Raw genomic sequence first — 13,499 nt, 5'->3', positions numbered from 1 at the left:
CTGAGAGGTGTATATCTCAGTGTATATACACTATACACAACCCTTATGTAGGAGAGAGAAATTTACAACAACGTTCCGGTCCAGTTTGGATCATTTACAAAGTCGCATTTACAAAGTCACGCTAACACAAGTCGGTCCAGGTCGGACCCAAACGTTGTGGTCAGCTCCTCTCTCCTGTGCCTGGAACAATACACGTAAGAATACACGTCCTCTCTCCTGTGCCTGGAACAATACACGTAAGAATACACGTCCTCTCTCCTGTGCCTGGAACAATACACGTAAGAATACACGTCCTCTCTCCTGTGCCTGGAACAATACACGTAAGAATACACGTCCTCTCTCCTGTGCCTGGAACAATACACAATATGGATCTTTAAGAGTGGAACCAGAGTAACCAGAGGGTGTGTCTCACGATGTCGTTATGACACGATTGTAAACAAACCATACTACAGGTGGGGTTAGAACCCGAGATCAGAGAGTCATAAGGCGTCGGTCTGGAGTTTTATGACTCTCTGAACGTGGGTTCTAACCCCGCCTGTGGTGTGGTTAGAGAGTGTGCTCTTACTGACGACTCTGAGAGGAACTTATACGATACAAGGTTCATGGAAAAATGGAAAAACATTATTTAGGGAGAACTTTTGTTGAAGACTATGGCACTTGGGTGTCTTGTGGAAACATTTCGCCAACCAGTGGCTTCTTCAGTCCAATACAGAGGAGAATTTTGAGGTTATCAGTCCCTCAGCCTGGAGTCGATCTTGAGACTGATGGAGTGAACTCGTCGACTCCAGGCTCAGGCTCAGGGACTGTTTATCTTAAACTCCTCATCTTCCGCCATTTTTCTCTGTATTGTACTAAAGAAGTTACTGACTGGCGAAACGTTTCCACAAAATAGATTTCCAAATGTTGAACAGATATCTTATTCTTCAGCTTGTCAGGTTTCTGAACCATTTATATCAGAGGTTTTATTGATGAAGTAAGTGAGGGGGGGAAACATCGAAGAGAAAGCTACAACGTTTCACTCTGTTTAGAGCTTCATCGTATCACTGATAAAGCTCTACACAGAGAGAAACGTCGTCCTAGAATCAAAGCTCGTTCTCCCAACCTATTTCTGTCTCTCTGTCTGTCTGTTTCATTTCTCAAGCTGAAAACAGAGGTGGACTGAGATGTTTCACCCTGCACTTAGAAGCAGCTGCCTTAAACCCGACGATAAACACATAAAACGTTACCTTGGATATAGTGGCCAGTATCCGTCGAGGCGTCTACTAAGGTGGGAGGCTTCAAAGTCGTTTCTTCTGGAGGTGGCCGGAGGCTCTCAGGAGCGGGCAAAACGTTCACCTGAGCAGGAAGCCCTTGGGGTTCAGCCTTTTCCAGGGCAGGGTGAGCTGTCTTCAGAGGTGGATCTGTCTTAAGCGTTGGCTTGCTTTCACCCTGCGTTATAGACAGGAGAAATAAAGGGAGTACAAGATAGATATCAAAGGACTTTGAGGTCCACACGAAGACTATCTACTAAGAAAAGTTTTTTACTATTGTCAAGATTAAGAACTATTGTGCATTATCTTGATGTCTGAGGTAAAGATAGTTAAGTAGAAGGCTCTCATCAACATTATCTTGATGTCTGAGGTAAAGATAGTTAAGTAGAAGGCTCTCAACAACAAGTAGAGAGTGAAAGTACGATACCTGGAGTATACCTGGAAGGGGTTTTGGGGGTCAACGCCCCTGCAGTCAGGTCCATGACCAGGCCTCGTGGTGGATCAGGAACTAATCAACCAGGCTGGTACTGCTGGCCGCAAGTAAATTGACGTACGAATCACAACCCGGCTGGTCAGGTACCGAATTTAGGTGCCTGTCCAGCTCCCTCTTGAAAACAGACAGGGGTATTGAAGACAACCAGGGGTCTTGAAGACAGCCAGGGGTCTTGAAGACAGCCAGGGGTCTTCAAGACAGCCAGGGGTCTATTGACAATCCCCTTATGCATGCTGGAAGACAGCTGATAGGAATCTCCACACAAACAAAGGAGAACAAGACAAGTTCGCCAAAGTCAGTTTCTGATCAGCTAGGCTGTGGTACCTGAGTCATAACACATACCACTATCAACAACCTGGTTGATTAGGTCATCAACCAAGAGGTTGACTTAACCGTGGGTGTGATAATCCCTAGACTCAACTACGGTTCAACGATATACATTATTCGTTGTAAATCTGGAGGCTCGATCCTCCGACACAGTATGGAGTCACAGCCTACCTTGATGGCTCCCCAGATCTTCATCATGAAGGGCTGTAGCTGTGACTTGTTGAGTTCAAGGAAAGCCGCGTCAGAGTCCCCATCGTGGTCCTGGAGAGCCTTCACCACGGCTTCCCTCTTGAAGCGACCCCGGGCGTAGATGTCGTTGAACTGTGAGAGGAGAGATTTATAGCAGTGAGTCGTCATGAACTAGCAGTGGTTCAGCAGGAACTAGCGGTGGTTTACCACAAACTAGCAGTGGTTCACCAAGAACTAGTGGTGATTCAGCAGGAACTAGCAGTGGTTTACCACAAACTAGTAGTGGTTCACTATGAACTAGCGGTGATTTGCCACGAACCTTATCACGATGTGTTGGTCCTCTCTAGACCACTGTCAAACCTGGCAGTGGTGCAGCATGGACCGAAGCTTCGTTATAGGGGTCCCTTTCGAGCATCCATTTGCGGCGAATTGCTACAGCCACGGTATTGTGACTATCATATTCTTCTGTATTTATTTTTATCAACTAGAAGGAAGGTAGGTAGGTAAAGTTTGTCAGGAAACAGGGCAAGTGTTTCCTGATGCGGGTCTTGGTCATACGATGACCCACAGCTGGAGCTTTGGGTCATCTGACCGAGGCCTTCCGCTGGCTTACCCCTCCATCCCATTAAAAATTAAGATTGTCATTTGACAATAGTAGTAGTTCCTGCAATGTTGCACCTTGAAAGAGTACATCAATGTGCCGAAACTTTAATCAGTTACATTTCTGAGAGTCACTTAATTGTATTGTTGATAAGACAGTTGTTGAACAAATGATGGTGAATGTGTTTACTTTTATGGACAAAATATAGTAAAGTGCATCTAAGTATGTGACTCTGTGGGTACCAAGGATAGATTCTGTGGCATCTTGTTCCACTCACCTTATTCTGGCGCTGCTCCACACACTCGGTGACAGCCGCCCAAATGTTTCCCTTGTGTAGTCTGAGGGCGACACGAGCCTCGGCTGCTGTTATAGAGCCGATGTCATTAACTCTACGCTCCTGGCCATAGTTGGTAGCCAAGGTGGAGACGGTGTCTACCATGTGTCTCCAGTTCTCCTTCAACCACTCCAGCGGGTTCTTGTCTCCACAGTGAGTTAGAGCTATGGACACATCTTCCGAAGTGAAGCCTGCATCTTCAGCGTCCTGAAGAAAGTGTATTTTGTTTCTGGTATGCCCAAATTCAAGTCGTGATGAACGATTATATGAATAATCAGGAGAATGGACTGGAGACCCGATGTGAGTCTAGCCCTCGTCCATTTATTTGGGTATAGAGTATGGACCCACAAATACATCACCTACTTTCTGTGTTCCTCGTTTTCGTTTGCTCTTAACTGACCCACTGTTCACTATGTTCCACTCAATGATCATTATCACCAGCAGGTGGAACATAATGACCAATGATTCAATTTAAAAGCCAACAAAAACATGGAACACTATAAAAAGAGTGCTGTATATGCAGGGCATTCCTGTTTTTGTTCACAAGAGCAAAAATTGAAGAGAAATGAGCACAATGAATAACTAAAATGTAATTAACACCTGTCAATGCCTAATAATAACCCACACATAGACAGAAACTCAGAAGATTAATTGATCAGTATATTTTGACCCGTGTTCTGGGATCCTCTTCAGCAGATTGGCTGACGAGGATCCCAGAAGCTAGTCGAAATATACAGATTAATTAATCTCCTAAGTTTCTGTCTCCATGTGGGTTATTATTGAGCAATAAGCACAATGTTAATGCTAGACATTGTGGCAGGAGACTGTATTGGCAAGGGTGTGTGCCGAAAAGCACAAAATGAATCAGTGGTTGGATAACCAGCACTTAGGAGAAGATGACTTGATGATGATTCAGGATAAGGATGAATCTCTCAAGTGCTGATTTTTTGATGATTGTTCCAGCCATGGTATGGCGACTTTTTTATCTTGAATTGAAATTGATAAATCAGACACATGTCCAATACTTGTCTCTTATTCATCAACTCATCAATATTCTCTACCATCAACAATACTATTGAAACATAATATTTAACCCCGTCTTACAAAATTGTTAACTCTAGTATCTAAAGTATCTTGCCTCATGGTTAAGCTATAAACATTGAAATGTTGTCCAGTAGAAGCTGGGATATACAGCTTCTTCTCACTTAATACCTGGAGTTTACCTGGAGAGAGTTCCGGGGGTCAACGCCCCCGCGGCCCGGTCTGTGACCAGGCCTCCTGGTGGATCAGCGCCTGATCAACCAGGCTGTTGCTGCTGGCTGCACGCAAACCAACGTACGAGCCACAGCCCGGCTGGTCAGGAACCGACTTTAGGTGCTTGTCCAGTGCCAGCTTGAAGACTGCCAGGGGTCTGTTGGTAATCCCCCTTATGTATGCTGGGAGGCAGTTGAACAGTCTCGGGCCCCTGACACTTATTGTATGGTCTCTTAACGTGCTAGTGACACCCCTGCTTTTCATTGGGGGGATGGTGCATCGTCTGCCAAGTCTTTTGCTTTCGTAGTGAGTGATTTTCGTGTGCAAGTTCGGTACTAGTCCCTCTAGGATTTTCCAGGTGTATATAATCATGTATCTCTCCCGCCTGCGTTCCAAGACCACGTCGGTAAACAAATTCATCTATAATGGTGGTGGGTTTGTGTCACCTATCTCTGATATTCTTTTAATGTCATCTTTGCACCATTTATAACATTTCTGGTGTATTTTTAAATGTTTATACAGCAGTGTTCTGTATATTGTAATAAACAGAATAGAGGAAATCAGCTCTAATATACATTATTTAGGTATGCATACTGGTCAGAGAGCCTGTCTTAAGTCCGAGTCATCGGTAAACGAGTACGTCGCTAAGTGAGGAGAGGCTGTACAGGAAAAGATGGAGATATTCAGGAATCCTGGAATATTTAGTATCAAGACACAGATGCTCTACCTATTATAGGATTTTTAAAAATTATATTTGAGTATAATTTTTTATGATTAATTTAAATTTGAATAACTGAAAAACATATTTTTGAGTTATTTTACCCCCCTGAGAGTATTTTAAATGAGTGGGAGATACTCAGGTTCGATCCTTGGAAGGAGAGAGCAACTCTGATCCCCTGGATCAAGAGCTCTTCATCCTTATCAAAGCACGTCCCTAGGAGAGTCTGTGAGAGGGCAAACTGACGTACCCGAAGAACTTGCACCAGTTGGAGTCCCTGAGTCCTCATGGCCTCCAGCCTCCGTCTGGTGATGAGTTCCTCCACTGTGAGGTACCTCTCGTTCACCTCCTGCTGCTGCTGCTGCTGCTGCTGCTGCTGCTGCTGCTGAAGCCTCTTCTGTATCTCCATCTGTCCCAGAAAGAAACAAAACTACAAAATCTCAGAATGAATCACTATAGTTACATATTAATTTTTCACTTTATAAACCATCAACAAGGAACACATCTCTTAAGTTATCTTAAGTTCACTTCATATATCATCAGCCTAGAACACATCCCTGTTTTATATATTATCTTATGTTGACTTTATATGCATCAACAAGGAACACATCCCTATGTTTTATATGTCATCTTATGTTCACTTTATATATCATCAATCTGGAACAAATCCCTATGTTTTATATGCCACCTTAAGTTCACTTTATATATCATCAGCCTGGAACACATCCCTATGTTTTATATGCCACCTTAAGTTCACTTCATATATCATCAGTCTGGAACACATCCCTGTTTTATATATTATCTTATGTTGACTTTAAATGCATCAACAAGGAACACATCCCTATGTTTTATATGCCACCTTAAGTTCACTTCATATATCATCAGCCTGGAACACATCCCTGTTTTATATATTATCTTATGTTGACTTTAAATGCATCAACAAGGAACACATCCCTATGTTTTATATGCCACCTTAAGTTCACTTTATATATCATCAGCCTGGAATACATCCCTATGTTTTATATGTAATGTAAAGTTCACTTTACATAGCATCATCCAGGAACACATCTTTCGCACGAAGTGAGCGACAGTTATTAAGATTATTGTAATGATTGAAAATCACTAAACTCATGTGAAGTAATGAAGTTTGATCCATGGAAGGGTAGCTCTAATTTCTTGGGTCAAGGGCCTGCCTGGAAGGATATAGATTACCATAAGCCAGTACTACCTATATCTGACTGAACCTAATTTCTGACTGGATGTAACTAACCACAGAACAGGTAGGGTTTGAACCTATGGCAAATGAGTCATAAAATTCCAGGTCAATGCATTAACTACAAGGCCAGCTGGCTACAGTAAAATTCATCCAACTACAAATATTTATACACCCTAGGGGGGTTAGCATGGGCCACTACTGTGACCACCTTCATACTTCAGCCCATTCTCTGATACTCTTCTACCCTTGCTTGACACAGGGGGTGGGGGTAGTTGTGGTAGTAGTTGTGATTATGGTATGGAAGAGTGGTAGTGGTGGTGGTGGACAATATACATATGTATATATGTATGTATATATATATATATATATATATATATATATATATATATATATATATATATATATATATATATATATATATATATATATATATATATATATATATATATATATATATATATATATATATAGGTAGTAGGTTGGTAGACAACAACCACCCAGGGAGGTACTACCATCCTGCCAAGTGAGTGTAAAACGGAAACCTGTAATTGTTTTACATGATGGTAGGATTGCTGGTGTCCATTTTTCTGTCTCATAAACATGCAAGGTTTCAGGTACGTCTTTCTACTTCTACTTACACTTAGGTCACACTACACATACATGTACAAGCATATATGTATATACACACCCCTCTGGGTTTTCTTCCATTTTTCTTACTAGTTCTTGTTCTTGTTTATTTCCTCTTACCTCCATGGGGAAGTGGAACAGAATTCTTCCTCCTTAAGCCATGTGTGTTGTAAGAGGCGACTAAAATGCCGGGAGCAAGGGGCTAGTAACCTCTTCTCCTGTATATATTACTAAATGTAAAAGGAGAAACTTTCGTTTTTTCTTTTGGGCCACCCCACCTCGGTGGGATACGGCCGGTGTGTTGAAAGAAAGAAAGATATATATATATATATATATATATATATATATACGGAATACCTTGTTGGAGGCTGAGTACTCAAGATCATTATCTCCTGATGGGGCGAGAGCATCTTGGAAGCTCAAAGACTCGTATCCATCTGTGTATAAGGTACAAGCAGTAGCAGCATCAGCAGCAGCAGCAGTAAGACCAGCAGTAGGATCAGTGGCAGGAGCAGAAGCAGAAGCCATTGGAGAGGTGGTAGCATAGTCAGTAAGAGGCCCTCCTGAGGTAGGTCTATTTTCCTCAGTGCCAGCCACCTCCCCGAGAGGCACTGCTGCCTATTAGTACATGGGATGAGCAGTGTTAGCACTGTACACTGTACTAGTGTATAAGTTGTATCATGTACTTAAAAAAATAAAGATTATTATTATGATTATTACTAAAACTACATAAATTATCACAACAAAACACTATAATATCGATTATTTAACAAATAAAATTGAGACCAAAATAATTGCAACTAATCTCAGGTACAAGCAAACAAAATTATACTTATACAGTGGAATCTCAAATTTCAAACGTATTATTTATCGAACTCTTCGAAAATCGATCACTTTTTCAAACCAACTTTGTCCCTATCAATGAACTTGCCCCTATTTTTGAATCGCTGGGTACCGGACCTGTCCGCCTTCTTCAAAGAGTAAGAAAATTTGCGCCAAGTGGAATGATGTCCAAATGTTTGTGGAGAAGTACCACCCTGAGCAAGCTGAAACAAGCCATCTTTGCAACAAGTTCAGTGAGAAAACCATGTCCCATTTTAGGGGAATCTTAAAGAGGCACCAGAAACAGAGGACTGTGGACAGTTATTTTGTGAGACAGGGGTCCAGTGACTCTCAAGCTGATCCTAGTGGTATTAAAAGACAGAGAAGGGAAGTAGCCCCAGAGAGGGCTTTGATACCCAAAGTCCTTATGGAGGGGGATGTCCCATCCAAACACTAACCCCAACTCCCTCTCTCCTCCTCCCTATCTTCCAGATGCCATCACCAATCATCAATGAAGGTAAGTAAAAATGTTATTTTATATGTTTATTTAAATTTATTAACTGGACCTGGAGTTTACCCGGAGAGAGTTCCGGGGGTCAATGCCCACGTGGCCCGGTCTGTGACCATGCCTCATGGTGGATCAGGGTCTGATCAACCAAGCTGTTACAGCTGGCTGTATGCAATCCAACGTACGAACCACAGCCTGGCTGTGTGTGTGTGTGTAAAACTATACATAATCTCTATAAAATATATATTTTGTGTGAATATTTTTGGTTTCTGGAACGGATTAATTGCATTTCCATTATTTCTTATGGGAAATATTGCTTCACTTTTCAAACTTTTCGAATTTACAACTAACTCCTGGAACGGAATAAGTTCGAAATTTGAGGTTCCACTGTAATTGATTATTAAATAATTTAATATATAATAATCTCTGCCAAATAAAGATTATTTAATGAACATAAGCTGCAGCAGCCAAATTACGAAACATAACAGCAAAAAAAAATGTGAATTTAAATTGATTTGTATTTTTTTATATCAACTTGTCCCTTTGCGTTTTCTTAAAGAGTTCCTTACCCGTCAGGGCTCCTTAAAGCAGACCATACAGACATCTATAAGAGAAGACCTTAAAAAAAGTCTCTGTTTTAGGGATGACCTTAAAAAGAGTCTCTGCTTTAGGGACAACCTTAAAAGGAAGTCTCTGTTTTAGAGATTACCTTAAGAGGAGCCTCTGTTTTAGGGACGACCTTAAAAGGGGTCTCTGTTTTTGGGATGACCTTGAAACGAGTTTCTCTTCTATTGATGACTTTAAAATATGGAGTGTGTCTGTTATGACCTTAAAAACAGTCTCTGTCTGGGATGTCCTTGAAAGGGGCCTCTGTGTCTAGTGACGACCTTACTAGGAATCAGTATCAAGGACTTCCTGTGTCAGGACAGTCTTTAAAAGAACTTTCCAATGCCATGGATAGTCTTTACCAGGCTTGCAAGTGCCAGGGGTAGTTCTTAAAATTATTTCTGGTACCAGGGTAGTTGTTAAGACGACTTCTGGTTCCAGGGTAGTTGTTAAAAGGACTTCTGGTTCCAGGGAAGCTACTTAAAGGACGTCCCAGTGCCAGGGGTAATCTTTAACAGGCTTACAAGTGCCAGGAAAGTTCCTTAAAGGACTTCTGGTCTCAGGGTAGATCTCAAAAGGACTTCTGGTTCCAGGGTAGTTCTTAAGAGGACTTCTAGTTCCAGGGTAGTTATTAAAAGGACTTCTAGTTCCAGGGCAGTTCTTAAAAGGACGTCCCAGTGCCAGGGGTAGTCGTTTACAGGATTTCAAAGTGAAAGGGCAGTTCTTAAAAGAACTTCTAGTTCCAGGGTAGTTCTCAAAAAATTTTGCAGTGCCAGGGTAGTAATAAAAGGACCTTCTGGTGCCAAAAGAGTTCTCCATAGGAAGACTCACCTCCTCAGAATAAGGAAGTTGCTCCATGGAAGACCTAATGGTCTCTCTGGAGGACTTGAGATCTTCCAGGGACTGCTGCATGGTCTCCAGTGCCGTCACCAAGTACTCCTCTTCCAGTGCCACCACTGTCTGTACCACACACACTGTTTATGGCACTTGTGCCACCACTGTCTTTACTACACACACTCTTTCTCACACACACACACACACACACATATATATATATATATATATATATATATATATATATATATATATATATATATATATATATATATATATATATATATATATATATATATATGTATATGCATGCAGTTATTATTATTATTATTATTATTATTATTATTATTATTATTATTATTATTATTATTATTATTATTATTATTATTATTATTATTATTATTATTATTATTATTATTATTATTGCTCTTATTATCATTATTATTAATATTAATATTATTACTCTCATTATTATTATTATTATTATTATTATTATTATTATTATTATTATTGCTATTGTTAAGGGGAAACACTGAACCCAAAGAGTCATAGAGATCAGTGGCTGTGTTTGATCCGAGTAAGGGAAAGTCAGCTCTGATTCTTTGGATCAAGAACCTGTCACCGGTATCAAAAGGAGAACAATATACATACCTGTTGTACCCAGGAGAGAAATTGGGAGTGTGTGGGTACGTATATTGTACCTAGGAATGAAATTGGGAGTGTGTGGGTACGTATATTGTACCCAGGAGTGAAATTGGGAGTGAGTGGGTACGTATCTTGTGTCCAGGAGTGAAAATGGGAGTGTGTGGGCACGTATATTGTACCCAGGAGTGAAATTGGGAGTGAGTGGGTACGTATCTTGTGTCCAGGAGTGAAACTGGGAGTGTGTGGGTACGTATATTGCACCTAGGAATGAAATTGGGAGTGTGTGGGTATGTATATTGTACCCAGGAATGAAATTGGGAGTGTGTGGGTACGTATATTGTACCTAGGAATGAAATTGGGAGTGTGTGGGTATGTATATTGTACCCAGGAATGAAATTGGGAGTGTGTGGGTACGTATCTTGTGTCCAGGAGTGAAAATGGGAGTGTGTGGGCACGTATATTGTACCCAGGAGTGAAACTGGGAGTGTGTGGGCACGTATCTTGTGTCCAGGAGTGAAACTGGGAGTGTGTGGGCACGTATATTGTACCCAGGAGTGAAACTGGGAGTGTGTGGGTACGTATCTTGTGTCCAGGAGTGAAAATGGGAGTGTGTGGGCACGTATATTGTACCCAGGAGTGAAACTGGGAGTGTGTGGGCACGTATCTTGTGTCCAGGAGTGAAACTGGGAGTGTGTGGGCACGTATCTTGTGGCCAGGAGTGAAACTGGGAGTGTTTGGGCACGTATATTGTACCCAGGAGTGAAACTGGGAGTGTGTGGGCACGTATCTTGTGTCCAGGAGTGAAACTGGGAGTGTGTGGGCACGTATATTGTACCTAGGAATGAAATTGGGAGTGTGTGGGAACGTATATTGTACCCAGGAATGAAATTGGGAGTGTGTGGGTACGTATCGTGTCCAGGAGTGAAACTGGGAGTGTGTGGGCACGTATATTGTACCCAGGAGTGAAACTGGGAGTGTGTGGGCACGTATCTTGTGTCCAGGAGTGAATCTGGGAGTGTGTGGGCACGTATATTGTACCCAGGAGTGAAACTGGGAGTGTGTGGGCACGTGTATTGTACCCAGGAGTGAAACTGGGAGTGTGTGGGCACGTATCTTGTGTCCAGGAGTGAAACTGGGAGTGTGTGGGCACGTATATTGTACCCAGGAGTGAAACTGGGAGTGTGTGGGCACGTATATTGTACCCAGGAGTGAAACTGGGAGTGTGTGGGCACGTATCTTGTGTCCAGGAGTGAAACTAGGAGTGTGTGGGCACGTATATTGTACCCAGGAGTGAAACTGGGAGTGTGTGGGCACGTATATTGTACCCAGGAGTGAAATTGGGAGTTTGTGGGTACGTATCTTGTGTCCAGGAGTGAAATTGGGAGTGTGTGGGCACGTATCTTGTACCCAGGAATGAAATTGGGAGTGTGTGGGCACGTATCTTGTGTCCAGGAGTGAAACTGGGAGTGTGTGGGCACGTATATTGTACCCAGGAGTGAAATTGGGAGTGTGTGGGTACGTATCTTGTGTCCAGGAGTGAAATTGGGAGTGTGTGGGCACGTATATTGTACTCAGGAGTGAAACTGGGAGTGTGTGGGCACGTGTATTGTACCCAGGAGTGAAACTGGGAGTGTGTGGGCACGTATCTTGTGTCCAGGAGTGAAACTGGGAGTGTGTGGGCACGTATATTGTACCCAGGAGTAAAACTAGGAGTGTGTGGGCACGTATATTGTACCCAGGAGTGAAACTGGGAGTGTGTGGGCACGTATCTTGTGTCCAGGAGTGAAACTGGGAGTGTGTGGGCACGTATATTGTATCCAGGAGTGAAACTGGGAGTGTGTGGGCACGTATATTGTACCCAGGAGTGAAACTGGGAGTGTGTGGGCACGTATATTGTACCCAGGAGTGAAATTGGGAGTTTGTGGGTACGTATCTTGTGTCCAGGAGTGAAATTGGGAGTGTGTGGGCACGTATCTTGTACCCAGGAATGAAATTGGGAGTGTGTGGGCACGTATCTTGTGTCCAGGAGTGAAACTGGGAGTGTGTGGGCACGTATATTGTACCCAGGAGTGAAACTGGGAGTGTGTGGGCACGTATATTGTACCCAGGAGTGAAACTGGGAGTGTGTGGGCACGTATCTTGTGTCCAGGAGTGAAACTGGGAGTGTGTGGGCACGTATATTGTACCCAGGAGTGAAACTGGGAGTGTGTGGGCACGTATATTGTACCCAGGAGTGAAATTGAGAGTGTGTGGGTACGTATCTTGTGTCCAGGAGTGAAATTGGGAGTGTGTGGGCACGTATCTTGTACCCAGGAATGAAATTGGGAGTGTGTGGGCACGTATCTTGTGTCCAGGAGTGAAACTGGGAGTGTGTGGGCACGTATATTGTACCCAGGAGTAAAACTGGGAGTGTGTGGGCACGTATCTTGTGTCCAGGAGTGAAACTGGGAGTGTGTGGGCACGTATATTGTACCCAGGAGTGAAACTGGGAGTGTGTGGGCACGTATATTGTACCCAGGAGTGAAACTGGGAGTGTGTGGGCACGTATCTTGTGTCCAGGAGTGAAACTAGGAGTGTGTGAGCACGTATATTGTACCCAGGAGTGAAACTGGGAGTGTGTGGGCACGTATATTGTACCCAGGAGTGAAATTGGGAATTTGTGGGTACGTATCTTGTGTCCAGGAGTGAAATTGGGAGTGTGTGGGCACGTATCTTGTACCCAGGAATGAAATTGGGAGTGTGTGGGCACGTATCTTGTGTCCAGGAGTGAAACTGGGAGTGTGTGGGCACGTATATTGTACCCAGGAGTGAAACTGGGAGTGTGTGGGCACGTATCTTGTGTCCAGGAGTGAAACTGGGAGTGTGTGGGCACGTATATTGTACCCAGGAGTGAAACTGGGAGTGTGTGGGCACGTATATTGTACCCAGGAGTGAAATTGAGAGTGTGTGGGTACGTATCTTGTGTCCAAGAGTGAAATTGGGAGTGTGTGGGCACGTATCTTGTACCCAGGAATGAAATTGGGAGTGTGTGGGCACGTATCTTGTGTCCAGGAGTGAAACTGGGAGTGTGTGGGC

The 13,499-nt window shown here is 43.0% G+C and overlaps 1 protein-coding gene across 27 annotated transcripts in view; it reads right to left on the bottom strand.

Annotated features, from left to right (window-relative positions):
- LUBEL (Linear Ubiquitin E3 ligase) overlaps positions 1-13,499 on the bottom strand; it is a 151,574-nt gene that overhangs the window by 62,947 nt on the left and 75,128 nt on the right. For 23 of the 27 annotated variants that reach the window (XR_011394647.1, XM_070104587.1, XM_070104590.1 and 20 more), the window contains 6 exons: positions 9,777-9,905; positions 7,367-7,627; positions 5,417-5,596; positions 3,138-3,401; positions 2,242-2,391; positions 1,227-1,428 (listed from right to left, as the gene is read on the bottom strand). Coding sequence is in view for 26 of the 27 variants with exons in the window: in XM_070104587.1 (XP_069960688.1) it covers positions 1,227-1,428; positions 2,242-2,391; positions 3,138-3,401; positions 5,417-5,596; positions 7,367-7,627; positions 9,777-9,905 (1,186 nt within the window). In the remaining variant the exon portion in view is untranslated. The remainder of the gene's footprint in view (positions 1-1,226; positions 1,429-2,241; positions 2,392-3,137; positions 3,402-5,416; positions 5,597-7,366; positions 7,628-9,776; positions 9,906-13,499) is intronic. The other 4 variants (XM_070104589.1, XM_070104594.1, XM_070104595.1 and 1 more) reach the window with 4 other exon arrangements.

This window comes from Cherax quadricarinatus, chromosome 93, assembly GCF_038502225.1.
Source record: "Cherax quadricarinatus isolate ZL_2023a chromosome 93, ASM3850222v1, whole genome shotgun sequence".
Classification (NCBI taxonomy): domain Eukaryota; kingdom Metazoa; phylum Arthropoda; class Malacostraca; order Decapoda; family Parastacidae; genus Cherax; species Cherax quadricarinatus.
The sequence above is the reverse complement of the archived record's forward strand: the minus strand, read 5'-3'. Positions and strand labels throughout refer to the sequence as shown.